General features: G+C 40.0%; 1 protein-coding gene across 3 annotated transcripts; it reads right to left on the bottom strand.

The window, feature by feature from the left end:
- Positions 1-7,609: 7,609 nt before the first annotated feature.
- atg10 (ATG10 autophagy related 10 homolog (S. cerevisiae)) lies at positions 7,610-24,009 on the bottom strand. 3 transcript variants are annotated; one of them, XR_003842011.1, is made up of 8 exons: positions 23,768-24,009; positions 15,351-15,457; positions 15,106-15,258; positions 14,130-14,337; positions 13,542-13,639; positions 13,370-13,467; positions 10,949-13,259; positions 9,845-10,764 (listed from the first exon to the last, which is right to left on the bottom strand). XR_003842011.1 is itself a non-coding variant. In XM_029525313.1 (7 exons), the coding sequence occupies exons 2-7, from the start codon at positions 15,453-15,455 to the stop codon at positions 9,733-9,735; spliced, it is 765 nt and encodes a 254-aa protein (XP_029381173.1). In that variant the 5' UTR covers positions 15,456-15,457; positions 23,768-24,009; the 3' UTR covers positions 7,610-9,732. The 3 variants fall into 3 exon arrangements, 2 of the variants coding, with proteins under 2 accessions (XP_029381173.1, XP_029381174.1); XM_029525313.1 differs by lacking the exons at positions 9,845-10,764; positions 10,949-13,259 and adding an exon at positions 7,610-9,835; XM_029525314.1 differs by having other exon boundaries at positions 9,845-13,259.
- Positions 24,010-24,928: the final 919 nt, after the last annotated feature.

Below are 24,928 nucleotides of genomic sequence, written 5' to 3'. Positions count from 1 at the left end.
CTTTTAGACTTCGTATGACCTGCACAAGTCATCACGAAGCATGATGAGACGGCAACGCAGCAGTATCAACAAACATCTTCTAGTGGCACCAAAAAGGAGAGAGAAGAACAAAGACCAGCGGACAAGGTATATTGCGTATCATCTTAATCAGGGTGTGCCCCTTTTTCGGCTTTACAGCGGGTCATTCATTCATCTTTGGTCAGATACTCACAGTGCAGCAAGAGCGTTTGACAGCTGCTGGTCACAAACAGCTGAGAGCTGGCAAGTAGCCAAAAGTTAGTTTGCCCATTGTCCTACCTTTATAAGATTTTAAAATGGTTATTCACACTGAATAATATTATATAAACCTTAGTTTAAGAATAAGATGAACTGTTACAACGTGAATTCATATTTATCAACTATCCATCTGTCTCTGTTAACCACAAGTCTCTTCTCCTCACGTCCACAGTTACCAATGACTGTAGTAACTGTAAATGTAGACCATCTTATTAGATGATGCCCTATGTCACTGTTGTTAGTGAAGGAAAAGGAAGAAAAATACATATACAGAAATATGCAAATCAGGTAAGGAGAGGGAGAGAGAGAGAGGAAGAGGGAATGAGGAGGAGTGAGAGAGGAGAGGAGATAAGGGGAGAAACAGATGAATGACAGATGTATGAACCCAATTTCTATACTGGAACTGTGAATGAAGTCTGTCCCCCTGATGAGTGACATTTGTGAGTACACTTTATAAATGCAGGCTATTCTTTGATTTTAATAAAGTAGCATTTTGTTGATGTTGTTTAGCCTTGCTGATGCTATAACTATTCACTTACTATGGTATCTGCTCTTGCAATTTTTCTCATGTTCTCCTCTGCTCTTATTCTACCCAGGCTCCTGAGGCAGAGGCTATGGAGGTGTATGAGGGACCACAATGATGTCAAGTCAAGGTCAAAGTCATGTTTGACAAACACCTATACATACTGTATATTTAACACACAACATTCTGATAATATGTGCAAAAATGTATAATGCTATACATGAGCTAATGTAAAGCACTTTGGATTGCATTTTCTATATATGAAGTTTGAGTTGAGGTAATAAAAGATGGTCAAAATACATGAGAAAATACTTGTCCCCATTTTTTATTTTATAATGATAATATTTAATGGTTTTTTTAACGCAATGAAAATGTCCCCGGTTTTCATCTTAAGAGATCTAGTCACCTTAGCCTGTAGCTCCACCTGTGAGGCCGCAAGTGCATGGAGCTTTGTTTCAAAAGCATCGAAATGCTCGTTGATACAGCGCAGGACTGATTCAAACATCTTACACAGAGCCTTGCACATAATATAAGTCTTATCTGGTGATGCATCGGGGGAGTCGTCAGTCCCGGTGTTAGCAGTTCTTTTGGCTGCTGGGAATGGCTGGTTTCGGCATGATGCATTTTCAGCTCACTAAAGTTCTTATGGAAGTATATATATTCACTCTCACAGTTTTGTGAGCAGAAAGACTATTAAAGCAGTTATTTGAAGTCGCGGAGAGGAGCACAAGCGAAACACGTTTACATCCTCTGCCTGCGCACTAAACATGCCCCCCACAAGAGGGATTTCCACTCCCCACCTGTTCCTGCCTCCACTGCCTCTCAATCCACCTTTTGTCCACAATGCATATGTGAACCTTTTATGAGTCTATGTCTGCATTTGGGTCCAGTCTAAAACTCTGGTTCTTGTAAAGTTGCTCACATCCTGTGATGGCCAATTCCTATGGCTTGACGACAGGGGTCAGAGCAGCTTTAGAACTGCAGCTCTTGTGGTATGTTCCTAGTCTGCAGTGGTCAGTACCTAAAATATGTAGTCATGGACAGCCAATGCTCACTGATGGTCCATGGTGTCAAGACTGGCCCAATGTAGTCCAACTCAATGGAAGACATTTATATAATATATACAGTATATGGCACCTTACATGCTCTCGACAATCTGAGGTGCCTTTAAAAAAATAAATGAAAGATAATAAAACACATACAATTCAATTTAAAGATGATACATTCTCTAAAATGCTCCTGCAAACAACATAATTTTTTAACCAAATTTAAAAGATTGTAGGGCCTCACAAGACCTAAACTAAGGTATTCAGGCAGCTTATTCCATGACTGGAAAGCTGCTGCAAGTGTGAGTGTGACTGGCTCTCTGTCTGTCTCTATACATTGGCCTTGCGATGGCCTGGCAATGTGTCCAGGGTGTATCCCACCATCACCCAATGTGAGCTGGGATTTGCTCCAGCACCCCCACACCACCTGGAGTAGTAGAAGATGAATGAATGGTGGACAACACCACCTGGTGGTTATCAAATGAAATCAAAATTATTTATATTTCACCAAATCATAACAAAGTTACATCAAGACGCTACACATAGAGCAGGCCTAGACTGAACTCTTCATGGTGTTGTTAAAGAAACCCAACACATGGGATGGAGAGAGAACAAGAACAGGAGAAGAGAAGATGCCATCACATAGCCATCATAACAAAGTTACATCAAGGCACTTTACATATTGAGCAGGTCTTGACTCTTGATAGAATTATTTAGAGAGATTTAACAAATCCCCAATGATCAAGCACTTGGCGACAGTGGCAAAGAAAAGTTTCCTTTAAGAGGCAGAAACCTCGGGCGGCCATCTGCCTCGACTAATTGGGTTGACAGAGAGAGAGAGACATGGGTGGGGGGGGGGCAAAGTTGGGTAGAGTAGGGAGAGAATGAGAGCAGGAGGAAGGGATATTCAATACAGGTGCAGGCAGGAACATACTATGCTGCATGAACTTCATAGAAATGATGCTGTTTGGAGTTCATGAAGACATGGGAGCAGCAGGCGTTGGAGGAACATGGGATGGCGAAAATTTTCCACCTGCAGGATGAGGACAGAGAGAGAGGAGAGGAACTGGGAGAGACAGAGACATTTGTTAAAGCTTGGTTAATAAATACAGTACACATGCTTAGAACTGGGAGAAACAGGGATTTAGGACAAACATGGTTATTGATATGTCGGCACATGGAAGGGGGAGGGCGGAGGGGGAGAGAGGGAAGGGTGCTCAGTCCTTCCCCTAGCAGTCGAGGCCTATAGCAGCATAGCTAAAGAGAAAATGAACTTTAACTTTTTAAGTGTGAGCTCTGTCATACAAAGACGTTTTAAGCCTAGTCTTGAAAATTGCTAAGGAGTCTACCGATACTGGAAGTTGGTTCCATAGAAGAGAGAATAATTGATGGACCATCCAGAATCACAAATTCCTCTAGCACCCAGATAGATTTCATTTTTAGTAACATGTCAGACAGAATAATCAAATCTTATAATCTTATAACTTGACTATCTGACCATAATCAGATTTTAATGGCAAAAAAAGTAAATGGAAAGAAATGTTCTATCTCTGATTAGAGCATTGAGGCCATGAAGATACCAAAGAATAAAAAGGAACATTTTAAAAATGCTGTTCAGAGTAGCAAGTGGAACGATCTGACGAAATCAGATAATCTGGACTATACCAGCCAGTACCTTACCGATAAACTACATAATTTTATAAAAGACTTCTCAAAAAAGTCTAGAAATAAAAAATAAAAGGGCCTCCTTGCCTTGGATAAATTATACTTAGTTTCAAATGATGAAAGAACAAGATCAAGCCCTAAAAATATCAGTGAAATCCAAAATCATAACTGATAGGCACAAATTTACATCATTAAGCAACAAGGTTACAAGAGAACAAACTACTACTTCCTTGAGATAATAGTAAATAATAAGGGAGTAATAAGGGAAACGCCAAAGTGATATGGCAGCAAATAAAGAAACTAACAGGACAAAATAATGCTAAAGAACAGATGAGCTGAGGATTAATGACACTCTAAAAAATTAGAAGACTGAAAGCTTTCAATCACTATTTTGTAAAATTTGTAGCTACCACCAGCAATAAAATGCCAAGGCACCAAAGCTGACTGGGCCCATCTTTGATTTTGAAAGATTATCAGAAAGTGAAGTTGCAAAGGTGATTGACTCACTAAAACCCAAGAGGTTGAAAGACGTGTATGGAAATGGACTCTACTATGACAAAGGATCTTGCCTGCTCATTGACAAACCCATTACCCACATTGTGAATATTTCGCTTACTCAGGGTCAGGGGAGTTTCCCACAGTACTGAAAGCTGGTAGCTATTGTCCCTATTTTACAGGTTGTAGATCCCAATTCAGTTTCAAACTACAGACCCATAAGCATCCTCCCTGTTATGGCCATGATTATCGAAAAATTAGCAGCAGATCAACTAATTTCTCATCTCAACCATAGCCAGCTCCGTCATCCCATGCAACACGGTTTTAGAGCTCACCACTCAACAGAGACGGCAACTGTCTACTTTATTGAAAGTCTCTAATGGACAGAGGGGGTGTGGTTGGCACAATTTTTTTGGATCTTCGAAAAGCTTTCATACTGTCAACCATAATATCCTTTAGTCAAAATTTGATCAATTTAAGTTTTCTCAATTTACCTCTAACTGGTTCAAATCTTATCTAACCATCCAATCACATTGTGTTAAAGTACAAAATAGAAAATCTACTTTTAAAGATCTCATCACAGGTTCTCTCCGAGAGTTCCCCTCACCTGCCATCTCTTAATTATACCTTGTACTGTGGAAACTGCAAGTTGATAACACTTTTCTATCTACTTGTAGCCCTCCCCTTCATAACTTTAATTTTTCTTGTCTTACACAGCTTCTTAGAGGAACCCATGGTTGATGAGTGTTTGCACAAGGTTTGTAGAGAGAGAAACCCTGAAATTGGAACCTGCTGGTGCTCCCTAATGACAATTGTTGACACATGCTTCAGGACTAATGAGCTGGCAAAGGTCTGAACTTGTAAAAAGAATCAGTTCATGTGCAAAAGTTGCACATGCCAAAATTATGCTTTGTACTTTTGTAATTAAACTATGCATTTATGTTTCCTGATAATATTGTCTTTTTTTCCCATATACCAGAGAGAGTATGGATATGAATATTTATTTTTTAATATATAAAATATGCTGTTTTTAAAGGGATGCCCTGACTTTCGCACACAACTGTATACATTAATCAGGGTCATACTTTCTTTGATTTTGCCCTTTACAATTACATATCTGCCCTCTTTATCTTTTATATCTTTACAAAATTCAAATGTAATCTTATTAGATATAAGAGGAGCAACCCTTTGCTATGAGGTTGTGAGTATGAAGTATAGTATTTTTGTATCCAAATCGTTTTAGCTTCTCATGTTCTTGTTATGAAAGATGAGTTTCCTGCAGATAAACTACATGCACCTCCCCCCTCATCAATTTGGATATGCCATTTTTATAGGATTTCCCAGTCTGTTAACATTCAAGGATACTAGCTTTAATTCAAGTTGCACCATATATAAACAGAAAATATCTTACATCTTTATCTCCCCACAATAGTGTTAGCATTTCCAAACACCAAAAAGGCGAACATTATGCAGTATACTACGGTGTACACAGGACTCTGGTATACTCTCATTTACAAGATAATTTTGTGTGATTTAAAGATGTTGTTTGTGTAGTTTAACAGGAGAAAATAGTTGTGAAAAGTCAAATTGTTTGTTCACAGTATTTGTGTTCATTTAATACATTGTGGTATTCAAAAACTGACCACAGAGATTAATCTTTTAAAGTGCAAAGTGCCACAAAGCAAAACATGTGTGGGCTTAAATGTAAAATACAAATAACAGGTAACATAGATAATAAAAAGGATTTTTGAAAAAAGTCTAAATAACCCTTTATGGAAACAACAAAGGAGATTGTAAAAACAAACACAAAAGACATTTACATTCAACTGCTCAAATAGTATAGCATTTCTTAAGTGCTTCAGTCCTTTGGGGACTTGTCTTCAGTGTCTTCACCTGTATATGGTGTGTGAGTGCAGCAGTCCACCTGTATATAAGCAAACTCCATATTCGCCCTCTTTAGCAGCTCAGGAGACAACAGCACCTCTTGGTCCTTTTACCTTGCCCGTGTACCCCACCAAGGACCTTTTATGTTTCTCCATACCCGCACGCGGTTCAATTGCACATCAACATTGCATCAACAAAGTGTGCAGTAGCCATGGAAAGAGTCTCGACTGCTTTTCGTCATAACCTTGTGCTCTTTTGTCAATTCTGAATTAAATGAGGTCTTACATTTTGGCATGATGCTAACTTTCTGTCATTCTATGATGTAGCAGCACATGGAGCCTTGTTTAGGTTTTTAACCAATGATATAGCAGATATTTATCTGATCTTAGCCAATCATTTGCTAGACCAGATATGTTACGGCATTGGACGTTGTGCTGCATCCCAGCAAAGAGTAAGCCTAGTGCTGGGGTGTCAAACTCAAATACACAGTGGGCCACCATTAAAAACTGGGACAAAGGCGCAGGCCAAACTCAATATTTATTGAAACATGGACTGCAACTGTGCATCTTTTCCCTTCTCTCCAGATATGTAATGGTGAACCTTTTCATATGGAAACAGCTTTATTTTTGTGTAAACATTGAATCTGCAACAATCACAGTTTAATATTATTAACACATGAGAAATTTAATTTGAAATAAATCACATATCAGTCATATTCATTTCTTATTATGTCTCTCCATCTGTAGCCTGTTGTCAAGAAATGTATTTAAAAGCACTGTATCATGCCCACAGCCATCTAAAAGCCTGAACCATCCCTCATATTTGTTTTTTCCCACAGTTTGCACCATAGAAGAGGACAAAGGATGTACCCCCTACCCCCGCACCTGGAAACCCTCTCAGAAGGAGCTAGAACTAACTAGCCAGAACATAAAGGAAGCTGGTCTATTTGTGCTCACCCTCCCCCTAATCACTTCAAATTATCTTATTAATCAGCAGGCTTTTACCATTTTAAAAATAAATTGTACTTGGCCTTTTATCTGCCTTTACGTTTAGTTTTGGGCATTAGGTTGTTCCTCACTTATTAGTGGGGCAGTGTCACTGACGTTCTCCCAGTCTCCTTGTCGGTTGGCGCACACGCACTGAAAAAGGAAAGGATATCTTGTCTGTTCTTGTACAATCCCCACTGTTCACGTCAGTATCCGCCATAGTGGAACTGATGTAGGTGATCTTTGGCCCATCCAACCATATCAGAAGTAATGTATTATCCTACTCATTTCCACGGTGCACTCCGCTGGAGATGCAGCATCTGGCCTCTTCTGTTGCGCGGACTCTCTTGGCGCCTCCATGTTAACCCCCTACCTCCAGAGCTCGAATCTTACTGAAAGGCATCTGAAATTGGATGCCTTTCTGTTTAAGAGCTTTTTTTAATGCTGGCATATGCCTTGTGTTGTTGCAGAACCCTGGCTGTGTAGTCATGGTCAAAGTGTAGCAGTTTACCTTCGATTGTGATCTTCTGTCACCATCTCCTTCATTTTATATTGTTGAAAGTTGACCACAACAGACCTCGGGGGCGAGTTAGAATTAGGTTTCTGTGCAAGGGCATGATATCTGCGTTGGATCTGCAAGTCGGTGTCCTCAGAAAGTTTCAGCTCAGCACAGAGCAGCTTCTCCACAAACTCCACCATTGAGCTGCCTTTTTCAAACACAAAATGTATCAAATCAAATCAAATTTATTTGTATAGCGCCAAATCATAACAAAGTTACATCAAGGCACTTTACATGAAGAGCAGGTCTAGACCAAACTCTCTAAGTATCACATACTTAGCTACATATTCAATATTCGCATCTGCAATTTCACATGTCGTTTCTCCCTTATTGTTGACATACAAGACTAATACATTTGAGGAAAAGTAGATACAAACACCATGCAGAGACATAGCTTGAAACCAACGTTTTGAGAGTGTTCAGATTTAGACGATGATTTTTCAGGGAGCACGATGGAATAGTTGTTTGTGCTGTTGCCTCACAGTAAGAGGTTGTGGGATTAATTCCCAGACTTGCGCCTTTCTGTGTGGAGTTTGGAGTGCTTGCATGGGTTTCCTCTGGGTAATCCAGTTTTCTACAGCCTGAAGATATCTATGTTTAGCAAGGGCATAACCATGGTATAGACATTGGGGGGGTCCAAATGAGAGCCCTTCCCCAGATTTTTTTAAGTGCATTTCCCAAAATTCTATGATATTTATATATGAAGATTTGCTCATTTGGAATGTAGTTTTGAGGACTACATCGACCATTTGAATTCACATTTAAAGGAATAGTCTGTGATTTATCTGAGATAGTAGCAAACAGGATAGCTTCTAGAGTCTATTTTGCTGTTAGATGAGTAGTAAAACATGTGAAACTGATTTGAACGTCTCCTGCATCCTTCTTCAAAATAATGCGTTCACTTTGAGAACTCAACATTTTGAAGCGTTATTATAAAGTCCCCTTTGCAACAAGCTATCATGACATGGTTGGTACCAATGGATGTCTTCTAGTTTCATATGATACCAGTATCTTCACTCTAGCTTTAAAACTGAACCCTTTTAAATATTTCAAATTAATTCAAAAATCAATGCGTTTATTTTGACAGCACTACTATTTAGGAATCTAGTTGCTTACTGTCTGAAAAAAGTGTTGTATGTCCGCCTGCCGGTCCTGCATTTTCCGCTTTTTTGGTAACGTCGGACTCATTACTCCCTCCATCGGTTCACATTCAGAGCTCCCTGTTGTTTACTTTGGCGTGTGGTGGTTGGAGCCGGCACTTCAAACAAAGTCTGCATTACATGGGTGCAACCAAGTGTACAATTGGGAGGTGGGGGCCCCACACACTTTTGTTTTCCTTAACAAACTGAAATAAATTGAAAATAAATTGGAAATAACAAGAGATGGATCAATTGACAGCCAGGGTTGCATGGTTACGCCAATGTTCTTTAGGTTGTTGGTGTGGTGACTCAGGTCTAGTGTGACCAAATACATTAGACCTGAGTGTGATTGGTTGTTTGTCTCTGTCGCTATGTGTGTGTTAAATGTTCTTGGTAGAAGATAGGGATGTGCGATACCACTATTTTTCCTTTTGATCAGATACTGGGTGATACCAAGGCTAATATCCCGATACCAATACCGATACCGATACTTTTAGTGTCCAACTTGTGTATATAAAAAAAAAATTGTTTTACAATGAAAACTTGAAAACTTGAAAATGTATTTTATACTTCCCTATAAGAATTAAACAAACTGCCAAATATCAAACTTAGTTTTTTCTTTCATTAGAGCTATTAAAGAGAATCTATGCAACCAACAGATCAACTGAAAATCTGTGCAAATCACATTTAGGAAAAAAAAAGTCTCTCAAAAAAGAGAAAATAAGAACAGCTCCTCTGACTTAGATATAATTCTTTTTGGACCAGATAGAGTGGTCTTCAAGTTAGAACCTGACAAAATTTTAACTCGAACCACAACAAAGTTCACATTCTAGCTTGATTATAATTTTACATTTATATGTTTTTGTTTAGAAACAACAGAATGTTGACATGATCCCCCTTCAGTCTGTTTCTACTCTGGCTCACTAACTCTCCTGCCTTGGAAAATATCCTCTCTGAGGGTACAGATGAAGCAGTGATTCCAAGGTACTTGGCTGCAAGTCTGCTTAAGGATGGGAAGGCTTGCTCATGGCTTTTCAACCAAAGTAATGGGTCCTGGTCCCTTGGAACTGGCTTTTCCTCCATGCAGTGATGCATTTCAATAAGTGCATCAGTGCCTGTTGTGCGGTGCTGTTGGGCTGCCAAAACTTGAGTGTCAAATTCAGACCATATCACTTTTTTCTCTTGGGCAGAGCTGGAAGTAGGTGCAGGATTCCCTGGTGAGGCAGAGCTTGGCCCAGGTGATGAGGCAGCTGCCTGTGGGGCTGCAGAAGACAACTCAGAGGTTAAGTGATAAGTTTCCTGCATTTTAGTGGGCAGTTGCTTTTTCATGTTTTCAACATTCAACATTTTCTTCATAGGGTCTCAAGGCCTCAGCAGTTAGGTGGATCATGGAGAACGCTTCATAATTGAAGCACAGGGAGCTCTTCCCAAGTAGGCAAAGGACTGTGGTCACCGCTTCTCTCTGTTCGTGCAACCTCTCCAACATGTAGAAAACTGAATTCCACCTTGTTTCCACTGATTGGATTAATTTATGCTCTGAACCCTTCAGTTGTTTTTGGATCTGCTTCAGCTTCTCTGCAGCTTTTGCACTATGGTGGAAAAAGGAGACAATGCTGCTGGATTTTGTCAAAAGCTGAACAACTTCAAGTACTGCTTTTATGTCATATTGTACCACTAGGTTTAAGGTGTGAGCAATGCAAGGGTAGTACTTCCACCCAGCCTTGTGAACTGCGGAAACCATATTAGCTTCATTGTCAGTAACAACTGCTATCACCTTCTGAGTTATGGCCCACTCATCTGCTATTCTTTTCAGCTCTAGACTGATAATGTCTGCTGTGTGCTGACCAGGGAAACAATGGGTCTCCAGAACAAACTCTTGCATTTGCCAGCTGTCAATGAAATGACAAATCAGTCAAATATGCTTCTGTGGTCCTCAAAGATCACATATCTGTTGTGAGAACCACACTGTGTGCATGTTGCAGAGCTACCATTACTTTCTCTTTACAGCTGTTGTACAAGTCTGTAATTGTGACTTCCATCATACGTTTACGGCTTGGGAATATTGTAGTGTGGATCAAGAGTCTTAACAAATGTGTTAAACTTCTGTCCTCAACAATTGATATTGGCTGTAGGTCCTTGGTGATCATTTCTCCCAGACTTCTTGTAATCTCTGCAGCTCTTTGGGAGTCATCTATGAAAAATAAAATAATTTTTGATCTAAAAGAAAGTCTTTTATGGGAAACACTTTTATCTAACTAAATACATAAAATGTGTTAATGCAAAATTGACACAAACATTCTGGCATTTTTTGTACATTTATCTTATCTATGTCTTTATGCCTGTGATGGTGGGCACTGTGATGTATTTCACCATACCTGGATATTGCCTGCTCTGCAGGGTTTCCATGGGCGAGGTCTGCCTCATTCGGACTGCGGGTGTGGGGGCATTTCCCTACACTGCCTCTCTCACGCTCCACTAATCCCCTCCTCTGCAGTTCATCGTGCTCTTCAGGTGTTTAGTAAGATTTGTGGTATTGCCACAATACTTGACACACTTTGTGCATAAGTCACATGTAGCTTCATTTGAGCTTACTGCAGTGAAATATGTCCAAATGATGCTCCTTTTTCGCTCTGACATGCTGCGCTTCTTTCTCTTCCGCTGTGACTGACTGACGAGCGACGGCTGCTGGCTCTTGTGTGCAATGTATATCAGTGCGCGAGCTGGCCAAGCCGGACTGGAAGCGGAAGCCAGACGGAAAAGTAGTTCCTTATCCGACACATATAATGACGGTGTCATAAAAGTATTAATATTTCCTGTAAAAGTGGACTTGGAATCGATATTCCGATATAAAGATCGATTCTAAAAAACAAGGCCCCAGATCGGAAGTATCGATATTCGTGGATCGATACACACATCCCTAGTAGAAGATTAATGAATGAATGCGTCTGTAGTATTTGACTCTCTTTAGTCAGTAGAGGAAATCCAAATTTTACGTGCTCGTAAATTGTGATGTGTCACAGACAGATCGTTAGATTATTAGTTCACCTGCAGGTACTGACTCACTGCTGCTTCCATGTTCCTACTCTAAACCTGCCTCTGCAATAATTACTACTAATTATCATTGTTGTTACTGTCAATATCAAAACGTCTAATTAATACTTAATAGTATATACTATTTTATATACTAGCTTATATTTCCTATTGTAATTTTAGTAGCAAAATTGCAATATTCCTTGCATCTCTACATCACAGGCTACAGTTCAACACAGCTGTACCTGAGTGTGTTTTAACAAAATATCTCCACAAACAGATGTGTATTGAAAATGGAAGTCAAATACACATATCATAACAAACATTTATATTAAAAATTACAAATTTAATACTAACACTACTTTGGGTACATTTTTGTCCATATTTATTTTGTAATGAAATGTAATGTGATATACATTTGTACATATCAAAAGCCAGACCTAAGAGCACTAGACCTGCAGCATCACACCACCTCACAGATTCTATAAGAGATGGCTCCAGAAGTAAACAGTGACTGTTTTCACTGCCTGAACACACACTGTAGAACAGATGGAAACTCTCTGGGGGTCACTGAGTAGGCTGAATGGCTCTGCAAGTCATCTGTCTTGCTGTCTTGCTCACGGGCTTAAACTTTTTGTAAAATAAAAAAATAATAACAATAAAAAAATTATCAAACCAGATAATGGTGAGATCCCTTTGCACTGAGCCACTTTCACAAATTTTTTTGTACTCCTTCCCTTATGGAAATGTCTGGTACCACTGGGGAGCGGAGTAAAAAGTAAGCACCAGTATCAGATCTTCCAGGCTGTGGAACCAAAAGTAGCGCATTTGTCTGATCATCCCTCTCCACACCCTAAAACTCAATAATGGCAAAGCTTTGACATTACAGCTCTCTCCTACAGGTGACATCAAATAAAGGAATAAGTATTAACAGAGAACTTGTTTCTATGCAGCTTTTCTGCATATATGCAGTTTGTTAAAAAGCTTTTGGACATATAAATATTCTTCAGGCACAAGGCTTAATGCTCACACCAAAGGGACGAGGACAACTGTCTGACAGAAGGTGAATAGAAAAAAGACCAGAAGGTCTTTTTTTTTTTAAGAACATTGAATGTTATATAATACTGGATATGTGACAGTCCACTGTATGCTTTGTCTTCAACTGAATCTCTCTGTACATTTTCTTCTTTTATTTGTGTAACACAGTTAACAAGGGAATAAACTGTATTATAATATTTACTAAGACCAAGGGATCTAATAGAGAGTCAGAGTTGGGTCGACCAGCTCCAGACTTCAGTGTCCAGACAGTTGTAGTGACAGTTTGTGTGTAGTGTAACATGTACAAAGAGGCAGGTATTATAATAGTCATTAACTCTCAGAAATATTCAACCAGCAGTAACCCTACATTTAAGGTATGCATTTATCATAGTACTAAAACATGATGGGAGAAGCCAAGCCCTCTAACAACATGAGCAGAGAGAAATGCAGATGATACCTAAATTAATTCTCACTCTTTCAGTATTGCGTTTAAAAACTTAAACCCATAGGTGAAGCAGCGTAGGTCAGGATCAGAACTGGGTGGAGTACTTCAGAGATACGTCCAGACCCACAACAGGACCCACCATACTAAGCCACGTCAGCACATAGTTCACTGGTCTACAAACACAGACATAGAAGGTTAGCTTCGACTTCATTTGAACTGATGAGCACTGACAGACAGGGATAACAGCAGTTTGTTTCTGGATCCGCAGATCCTGTAGCCCCACCTGTTCTGGTCCTGAGCTGCCTGAAGTAGAGGCCTCATGAAGTCCTCTGTTCTACAGGGGTGGAGCATGAAGAACGCCTGACCCAGCAGAGGATGCTCCTGATAAAGTGACAAAACATATCTCAGTGCATGAGTAGATAAGGGTGATATAGCTTCCTCAGTCCTGGACTTACCTGCTGAGTGACCATTGTAAAAGGACTGGTCTGGAGGCAGAGTCTGAAGTTTGGATGAATGGAGCCCCACACCTCCTCCAGTGATAAACTCCTGCCCTCTGACAGATGCACAAAAGGAAAGAGCAAAATATCACACAGAAAGTGTTAATGACACACTGATACAGGTGAAAACATGTACACAGAGACACACACAGCTCAGGTCAGTTTTCCCCACAGAAGCTTATCATTGTTGTTTACAAGATATTTAAACACAATGCCTGTGTCAAGAACTGGGAGACCCAGTCCCAATACACCCCTACCCCTAAATTTTGTGCATTCTCATGAGGGTAGTGGTGTCCCGATTCCTTTTTTCATGTAGAGGTAGTGGGCGTAACAAGGGGTAGGGTCTATGAATCTAGCCTTTCAGATTGAGGGTTTTCCGATGCTGACTTCCCGAGGAAGGGCCAGTGAAAATTTTCCCACTTTCTCCACTTTATCATGTTTGTCTCAGTGTTTTAGTGTGTAAAAGTGTGTGTCCATCTGAGTCATCATGTCCAGTGTGCACCTCATTGTGTGTCTGTTAATGTGTGTTTTCAATGCGTGTCTCACCCAGAGTGCAGACTCTAAAGTACAGCACCGGAGCTCTGTAGCTGCAGGAGAAGAGGATGTGATACTCATACTGAAGAACCTGGCTGCTGCCTTCACACATCCTACAGATCCTATCTTCACCATCATCACCGTCACGGTTGTCTTTGTTGTCCTGGTCCTCTATGTCACCTCTGATGATGTCACCATTAGCTGAGCCAATGAGGGCAGACTGTGGAGGGAGAGTGCCAATCTGATCAGGTCTGGTCCCTGGTTCTGATAGACTGCGCCTCATGTATAAATGATTGATATGTCACTGCCCCCACATGGATCAGGATTTTTCATAGACAGCAGTGAGACTGTCATCACCTGACATTCCTTTGACCATGTGTGACATGGTTTTGAGGCAAGTTAGATAAGAGTTCTTTGAAATTAATGAAAAAGTTTAAGTGTGAAATTACATCTCTCTGCACAATTACTACAATTCACACATATAGAAATAAGTGTGTTTGTATGTGATGTTTCAGTTAGCATTGTTCCAATACATCATTATTTTGTAGTTCAGAGTAAACAGGGCTTTACAATTGCACTTAAGTTTACTGATGAACTAAATTTGTAGTCCCACCAACAACTGGCGACGTTGTTTCTTTTTGTTCTTTTCTCAAGTGTGTCTGATAACCTGTGGCACAGACAGCATTTTTGTTTGTAAATTGATGGATTATGGGGGCGTCATCATCATTTATGGTTAATTATGGGAGCAGAAATGATGTTCATGAACATGGTTCAAATTTTTTAATCAGTAATATTTGAAAAAGGGAATTTGGGGTAATTAGCCTTTGTGTCTTTAACCTAATAGACATCTAAACATATTTCCAGTTTTGTGCACAAATAAATCCAATCATGGATCTACAGAGTTGTATGAATCTGGCCCCTGGACGACATGTGATGTGTGCTGGAGCTGGAGAGAAGTGAGGAACTATGAGAGTGGTGCTTGGAGAACCTGATCTTGATCGTTCTGCTGCACATCAGGCCCAGACAGACAGGAATTGTGTGGTCCCAGTTCTGAACTAGATTCTGCCTGGTCCCCAAATGGTCTCGAGTCAATGGTGACTAACCTGAGAGCAGTCTTCCTCAGGTAGCCATCTTGTGAATCCTAAACACAGATCAGAAAGTCCCATTAACCACATTCATAGGCCACAGAAAGCTCTCAGATCTTGTCAAGTGGGACAACATAGACCTCCTCACCTGGACTGGCACCCAACACCAGCAATCTCCCAGCTGCTCTGACAGCTGCAGGAGTAGCTGACAGCAGTGACGAAAAGTCTCCTTGTCTAAGACACAGGAGCTCATCGCTGAGTGGGAGACAGAAGGTTAAAAACAGATCAAACCAGTATAGATGAACAGACTTAATGTAAATGTAGGCATACAAAGAGACATGGCACTGAAATACAAGTAGGTCACAATGCTACAGAAGCCCAGAGAACTTGAGAGGCAAGAAGCAACAGTTTTTCATTGTAAAATGCAATTATGATGAGGAGATGAAGGACAGATGACATCACTGGGATGTGACATTACTGCATATCAGACTAATGCATATCTGTAGTTGGCACAACTGGTGCAATTTGGATGGTGCAGGTGGTGCATGTTGGATTTGTCATTTGTCACAGAAATGTAATATTATGATTTATAAAACAGAAAGGTCAAATCCTGCAATCCGAATGGTTGTTAGCTGTGATATAATGAGCATATATCACAGCTACTATTCTAAAGCCTTATCACAGCATATCAATCCGCGTCAGGGATGCAACAATGTATCCATGACAACAACCGTTACAGCTGGTAGCAAAAAGTAGCTTGTTTTTACGTTTATTGTTTGACGGCATTAACAATTAATTAAGCATGTTCCCTATTAATGCTGATCTCTGGGGAGGGCTAACGATGAATTGGGTGCCTGCAGAGCTGACATCTGGAGAGGTTGACCAACTGGAGAAAGAGAGAAGTGAGGCCTAATAGCAAAAAAATAGTCCCTACTATTGTTATTATTACCAAAGCGACATTGATTGTGTATTCCTCTTCAGCATTGTCATTATTGTCAGAGAAGCAACTATGTTTCCATGACAACAACTGTTACAGTAGGTAGCAAAACTTAGAAAAGTAACAAATAATAATAATAACGAATAGACTGTATAAGTTGAATTCGCATTCAAAGTTAACTTTCACCTCAAGGGAGGGTTGAGTGGATTGAACAATGGCTTTCTCCTGAAAAAAAGCAGAGGAAAAGACAACATGCAGACCTAATGACAGGAGAGGTGGGGCTATTTTTATTGGATAATATGGGTTTCTGATTAAAGAGAAACTACATGAAATTGTGTATTCCTCTCTCATATTTCCATTATTGGAAACTGTTTTATAAATACGGCGGCCTGTCGTGATGTATTGTATTTTAATTCTTGAGAATTCCGTTTTCAGGATTTTACGCAAATTTAACCCCGAGACTGTGGTTTAATAATGAAACTGACAATTTCTTCAGTTATAACTGAAAACTTTAATGCTTCCACACATTTAAGCATAAACATAACAATTAAACAATGAAACATATGTCCCACAACTTTGGTGGAAATATCAAATCCACTGTAAACTTTTTAATTTCTTCAATCCCCATGCTCTTTGGTTTCCCATTGATTACTGACATCTCCATTGAAGTGCGTGACAGTCAACCTATTTGTGTTAAGCTCAGTGAGTGACTCTCGTTTTACTTAGCACTTAGCACTCATACGGCCGCTTCACTGGTGGGGGGAGTGCATTATTATTGACCCCCTCTGAGAATTTTCCTGACAGATATGTTCTTTTTTTATTCCGAAAAAAAAAAAAAAAAGACCGGGATCTGGTCTCTGTGGAAGGGCCCAGTCTCTCGTCTGGTCAGGTCTGGTCTAATCCCTACTCTCTGCAAGGATCCAGTCTCTGGTCTAGTCTCTAGTTTCTGGAGGGGTCTGGTCTCTGGTCTAGTCTCTATTCTCTGCAAGGGACTGGTCTAGTTTCTGGGGGATCTAGTGTCTTGTCTAGTCTGATCTGGTCCAGTTTCTAGTCCCTGGATGGGAGCTTCTGTGTATGGTCTGGTCTGGTCTAGTCTAGTCTCTGGGGGGTCCAGTGTCTTGTCTAGTCTGATCTGGTCCAGTTTCTAGTCTCTGGATGGGAGCTTCTGTGTCTGGTCTGGTCTGGTCTAGTCTAGTCTCTGGGGGGTCCAGTGTCTTGTCTAATGTGATCTAGTGTCTACTCTTTGCAGGGGTCCGGTCTCTGGTCCAGGCTAGTCTCCGGGGGGTTCGGTGTCTTGTCTAGTGTCTACTTTCTGCAGGGGTCCAGTCTCTGGTCTGGTCTAGTTTGGTTGCAGTTTCTTGCTGTAGCCTAGTCCATCACTCGTTACCAATTAACCTAGACATTCCACTGGGAATCGAACCAGTTCCACTGCGCTGAAGTCACGACATTCATTCTTTCATTCATTCATTCATTCATTCATGGGTAGGAGGGTGTGCATTATTAATGGCCCCTGTGGAGGGGCCCGACAGATACGATCCTTTTTACTCCGGGGGGGGGGGGACAAAAAATTGTATATAAAATGTTGGCCAATTCTGTGTTATTCCATGCGAAGCAGAAATCATTATAAATCAAATCGTATCGTAATCGTATATATAACATATATGCAATAAATTGTAATATTAATGTTAAAAATGTTAATGTAAAAGAAAATTATATTTTACTTAATTTATTTAACTAGGGGTATAACAGTCATAGTACAGTATGTACCTCGGTTTTGAAATCACGGTTTGGTACATTATTGGTACATAAAAATGCAAAGTGATGTCATTCATTCATCTTCAAACACTTATCCGTTTCCAGATCGTGGGGGTGCTGGAGCCAATGCTAGCTGACACTGGGTGAGGGCAGGGTACACCTTGGACAGGTCAGAATAAGCCAGAAAAATAATAATAATTATCTCTAGAGATGCAATGGGGCTCTTGTCAAGTGCTTGGACCCTAATAACACCAAGCGATCAATAAGGCTCTTGGACTGCTGACTGCTTAAGACCCAATTAAAGTGCAGCAAGGAGAAAATACTGTAAGCAATTTCAACTTCACATTCAAACTGCTTAGTTAAATAAAAACAAACCTCTTTGGCTCTACTATGCGAATTGAAATAAACTTAAAATCTTACTCACACGCTTAATTCTTCAATGTAGAAGGGACAGAAATTAAAAGCCTCATTCTCCTCTGAGCCAACGCTAGGTGCCAACAAGAGTTGCAAGATGACCCCGAGTCGCTCCTCTTTACTAACATTAGATTGGGTCGTTAAATTAAATCAAATTTACTTGGGTAGCTCAAACTTACTGAGGCTGCTCTGAGATATATGCACAGTTTGCTAAGATGGCGCAATAACAACATACAGTGCTTTGTGATAGCGTTCCGTCACTCAGAGGAAACAATGAGCGGCAGGTAGTTCTGTTTTGCTTGAGTGTGGTAATATTTTTGGTATGTTTGGTAGATTCATGCATTCGTGTCGAAAGGTTTGGTAAATGCAAGTACCGTTACACCCCTAATTCTAACACATTTTATCAGATAATAATTTGTGCACATGGTGCATCTCAATAAATTAGAATATAACCAGGATGTTGACTTATTTCATTAATGCAATTCAAAAAGTGAACATCATATTATATAGATTTATTACATGCAGACTGACACAGTTCAAGTGTCTAATTTCTTTCAATTTTGTTCATTATAATTTATAGCTGAGCCCCCCCTCTTAGGGGTTTTCCATATTTGGGATCACATGATATATTTGACTACAGTTTTTTCATTGGATGCCCTTCCTGCTGCAACCCTCCCATGTATCCGGGCTTGGGACTGGCACAAGCCTACCACTGGTTTTGTGTTTCGGCTAGGGTTTGAACCTGGGGCCTTTGCATGCAAAGCATACATGCTCTATCACGGAGCTACATCCCCCTGCATTATAACTTACGGCTGATGAAAACCTAAAATTTGGTATGTCAGAAAATTATATTAATTTGAAAAAGATAATAAGCTCATTAACTCAAAACACATACAAAGGTTTCCTGAGTCTTGAAATGATGTTTCAGTTGGCCATGCCATCATGGGGACTGCTGACCTGACAGTTTTCCAGAAGATGATCACTGACACCCTGCACACGGAGGATATGATGCAAAAGGTGATTGCTAAAGAAGCCGACTGTTCAGAGTGCTGTATCCAAGTACTTAAATGTGGTAGAAAAAGTTGCACAAAAAACAGACATAACTGCATCCTCGCAGGGATTGTAAAATGAAGCCCATTCAAGATCGGGTAGATTCACAAGTAGTGGACTGCATCAGGAGTCAGTGCTTCAAAAGCCACAACACACAAACATATCAAGGACATGATCTGCAAATGTGTCATTCCTTGCATCAAGCCGCTCTTGAACCAGATACAATGTCAGAGGCATCTTGCGTGGACTAATGACAAAAAGGACTGCACTGTTGCTCAGTGGTCTAAAGTCCTCTTCAGATATAGGGGAATTTTGCATTTCATTTGGAACTCAAGGTCCCAGAGTCGGGAGGAGGAGAGGAGATGTACAGAATCAGCTTGAGGACCAGTGTAAAAGACTTGGAAACTGCCCACACTGCCAAAAGTACCAATCCTAGGTTTGAGCACCATGGTGCTTGAGTGGCCAGCTCTACGGCGCATTGTGAAGAGGAAGATGAAATGACACTTGACCCAACAGCGCAGAAGAGCTGAAGGCTGCGATCAGAGCAACATGGGCTCCCATGAAACTACAGTAGTGCCAAAGACTAATAAGACTAATAGCCTACACGCTATGCCACATTGCTGCAGTTACTCACACAAAAGATGTTCCAACCAAGTAGTGAGTTCTGTACATGTTTCTACTGTAGTCTGTACTGCACATACGTAGTCCAACATTCTGCTACACCCTATTGGGCCAAAAAAAGAAAAATCAACCACCAAGGTTTCGGTCTTAATGTCCACAAAACAAGACCACAAAAGTGTGTTCTAATGCTTTTATGTTTAGAAATGATGCATAACATTGAAAACTCAAAGTGGCACAGAATCAAATGCTCGTAAATCCAACAGCAGTACAGCCATGTTTGCAGTCTTACGAAAGGGGAAAAGTAACTGAATTGAATGACACCAAACAATCGCGAAACTACATCACCCAGTTGAGGTCTGTGGCCTGTGTATATTATGAGTGGCAGAAGTAAGGTGATGGTGCGCGTAGGGTTAGCAAGTTACAGTTGTAAATTACTATAGTTGTAGTTGTTATTAATTATAGTTGTTATAGTGTTACAGTTGCTTTATCCATTATTAATGGAAAGTAACCCATTTGGGACACTTGGCACACATCTTGTGTTATATATAGAGCAGGTCTAGACCAAACTCTTTGACCCCCACTTGGTGACACTGGCAGGAAAAACTTCCTTGAAGAGGCAGAAACCTCAGTCAGTACCTGGCTCGGGGGGCCACCTGCCTCAACCAGTTGGGTTGAGAGTGGGAGAGAGAGTGAGAGAGACACAAGGGGGGTAGCATAGGGTGAGAATGAAAGCAGGAGAGGGGAATATTCAGTGGTTGATTTTTCTTTTTTAATCAATAAGGGGCTGAATGGGATCAATGGCATTTGTGTGCCTGGAATCATTGCTAGCATGGTATTATACTACATGTCAAAAAGGATAGAAACTTTTCTCCAATACATTTTGTGGGCATAGTAACAAATAAAATATTTTTGACACTAGAAATAGATTCTGAGACATGTCCCAAAGACACCAAGAACATGCATATGTGGAACAATTTCCCAGGATTAATTATTCTATATATTCTATATTCTAATTCTCTGAGATACTGAATCTTGGGTTTCCACCAGCTGAAAGTTCTAATCATCAAAATGAAAAGAAATATACACTTGAAACATATCAGAGACTGCAATGAATCTGAGTTTCACTTTTTGAATTGATATACTGAATCAACTTTTTGATAATACTGTAATTTATTGAGGCAAGTGTATGTGCATATACACAGGGATTAAGTGGGCTGGAACATTCCGGAACTGTTCTCAGATTAGATAGACAGATAGATAGAAAGATTCATTCATATCAACAATTGTGTGACGCTGTTGTGTTTTTTTTTTTTATTGCATGTACAGTTTTTAAATACAGTCTATGGTGTACAGTCAAATTTCAACCCGGCCCTTCTGCTCTCTCTTCATTGCGATATTCATCAAATCAAAACATAGCCTAATATTATGTCCTAGCCCCGCCTTAACTAAAATGCGGCTATCTGCCTATGTGTGTGTGTGTGTGTGTGTGTGTGTGTGTGTGTGTGTGTATATATATATATATATATATATATATATATATATATATATATATATATATGAAGGATCCATCATATATTATACATAGTATATACTGTATTAATTATATACAGCAGGTAAAATAAGTATCGAATATGTCACCATTCACCTCAGTAAATATACACATAAATTATGTGTAATAAAATGGAATGACACAGGGAAAGAGTATTGAACACAGTTAAATTTATTGGATAGTTCGTACAAAAGCCTTTGTTGGTAATAACAGCTTCAAACTAGTTGCATGCATTTCTCAGGTGTGATTTTGGCTAATTTTTCCACACAAAACAGTCTTCAAATCTTAAAGGTTCCATGGGCCTCTTCTATGAACTCTATCATTTAATTGATTCCAAAAATGTTTCAATTGGATCCAAGTCAGGTGAATGGCTCAGCCATTCTAGCCAGCCATTCCTTTCTCTGAAACCAATTGAGAGTTTCCTTGGCTGTGTGTTTGGGATCATTGTCTTACTGAAATGTCCACCCTCATTTCATCTTCATCATCCTGGTAGACAGCAGTAGATTTTTATCAAGAATGTCTCGGTACATTTTTTTCTATTCATCTTTCCTTCAATTACATGAAGTTTGCTAACGCCATATGCTGAAAAACAGCCCCACACCATGATGTTTCCACCTCTAAACTTCACTGTTGTGTATTATGGTAGAGTTCAATTTCAGTCTCATCTGATCAGACTATATCCTCCCAGTATTTCACAGGGTTGTCTAAATGTTGTGCAGCAAACTTTAAACAAAGCTTCAACATGTTTTTTCTTCAACAATGGAGTCTTGCATGGTGAGCATGGGCGGCCACGGCTGTTGAGTGTGTTACTTCTTGCTTTCTTTGAAACAGCTGTTTACAGGTCTTTCTGAAGCTCTCCACAAGTGGTCCTTGGCTCTTGAACAACTCTTCTGATAATTATTTTGACTCCTCTATCAGAAATCTTGTGAGGAGCACCTGGACGCGGCCGGTTTGTGGTGGAATCATGTTTCCACTTACGGATTATGGCCCCAACTGTGCCCACTGGAACATTCAGAAGTTTAGAAATCACACCTTTATATAGGCCATCAGTTGGGACTGAACCAGCTGATATTAATTTGCACTGACACGGGGCAGGATTGCTTTCTGATTACTGATAGATTTCATCTGGTGTCCTGGCATTTGGTCCCTTTTTGCACCTCCATTTCTTCATGTGTTCAATACTTTTTCCCTGTGTCATTCCATTTTATCACACATAACGTAATTTATGGACATCTAAGGTTTGATTTCCTTGCATGTGTGGGTTGCATGGGTTGTTACCAACATCTTGTGTCAGTAACACCTTTAGAAGTGTATTTACTGAGAAAAATGGTGACGTATTAAATAGTTATTTTACCCACTGTATATTATACAATTATGTTGATTGCAGCAGGAAGTCCTTCCTCGTGTCTGCCATAACTAACAATAACTCAGTGCTACTGTATGCATAGTATAGACAGACACAACGTTAACCATCAAGCATTAATGAGATTTGATGTGGAAGCTGTCTTGTATCTGATCTGACCATTGTTGGGATGTCTAACCTTATGCTACTTACACGCTTTTGTAAATTGATAATCAGGCTATTTTAACCTAATTAATCACATATTGTTTTAATATCTGAGTTTATACCTCTTACATGTTTTTATACTTTTATTATGCTGTTTGGATTTAACTAACTACTTATGATAGAGTAAAGAGTGACACCCACATGAATGAAGTACAATAAGGATAACATATAGACATGATTGAAAAACACTGTATGAAATATCTATATATTGTAAATGATAATCATGGTCTTTTTTATTACTGAATGAAGGAGATACACTGGGGTGGTGGACTTTGTGGTTTATGTCTGTTCTCCTTTCTCTTCCACAGAAAACAGGGACCTACAACAGCCTCTATGGAGCCAGATAATATGAGGAGGAAGTCACACCCACATACCTCATTTACTTTGTGTAACCATAACAAAAGCTGGACCAGGGAAAGATAAAGCATCAGACTTAGTGAACTGACGCTAGAGTTATCTGTTGGTCAGGGAAACATAGTCTGGTCCAGAGCTCTGTAAACGAGCTCTATTTTATAGAATAATTTACTGTCAGTGTTAAAATAAAATATATGAAATTGATTTGGACATCTCCTGCATCCTTCATCAAACGAATGCGCGAGTTCACTTTGGGAACTCAAAACCATGTTCTAGAACAAAAAATATCGTGTCACAGGGTTTTTACCAGCAACTCACCCGACCAAGTTCCACTGGGTGATATCCGTTGTTTCGTTGGCTAAAAGCGAACCGAACTGAGGAGACTGTTATTCAAGAACCACTTTTTTACGCCATGGCGCCTCTGTTGCCTCATCCCTCTGCTGGTCTAGAGTCGAATACGCTTCTCTCCTATTTTCTCGACGGATCCCCCAACACCTCTGCAGGATTTCAAACTCGGGTCGGAAACTGTTCTCTCACGCTCGGAGGAGCAGGCGTATGCTTCGGTTCCGGGTTTAGAGATCACATGAGTATAACGTCACTTCTGCCGGCAATTACGTCTGTCTGGTCCAATCCTGCTCTCACACCTCTGATCTTGCTTCAACACGAAAATAAAATAAATACTTTGTATGCTGATGCTGCTAAAGGGACCCCTCTTCGTTTTTGGGTTAGGGTTAGATAGATAAAAGATATTTAGAAAAAGATGAGAAGAAAGACGAATATCACATTAAGAATCAAGTATCAATAATTCTTTATTGTTATTATGCATACACCTAACGAAATTTAGTTTGGTAGCTCTCGGCATAAAAGGCACAGTACTTGTATAAAAAAAAAAAAAAAGGTATTCACAAATGAAGGACGTAATAAATACACATGGGGTCATGTCACGCAGCAGCTGTAAGTAAATATAAGATGTATAAATGTATCAAGTGCAGCCGGTGCAGGTCTGAGACCTAAGGCATGCTGAGTAAGAATGCTTGCTGGGGTCAGGAGATGTGTGTTGGGGGGAGGGGGTTTATTTCACAGCCCTAGGGAAGAAACTTTCTTTCAATCTGGGGCCGGATCTCAGCATGGGCACGTGGGGGCCATGCCCCCCTAAATGCCCTGACTGCCCCACCAAACATGATGGCATGAAAAAAACAACAACAAAAAAACCCGTCAAATATATTTCAAAGTATATGAAATGTTATGCTACAACTGTTACACCACCAAACCAACACCATTTCATTATCAAAATAATAAATAAATTGCTTTCCCTCTCTACACCTCAAAGACCAGATTCATGTGTCACATTTTAAAATAATGCTCCGCCTTGATTTGCTTGGTGTGTAGTGACGAGTGAGCAAGCGTCAGTCAGTCTCTCTGTCCTGTTGACACAGTATAGTGAGAGCTGTGCTAAAATGCATAGTTTTCTCAGCATTT

Source organism: Echeneis naucrates, chromosome 17, assembly GCF_900963305.1.
Source record: "Echeneis naucrates chromosome 17, fEcheNa1.1, whole genome shotgun sequence".
In the NCBI taxonomy this organism is placed as follows: Eukaryota; Metazoa; Chordata; class Actinopteri; order Carangiformes; family Echeneidae; genus Echeneis; species Echeneis naucrates.
The sequence above is the reverse complement of the archived record's forward strand: the minus strand, read 5'-3'. Positions and strand labels throughout refer to the sequence as shown.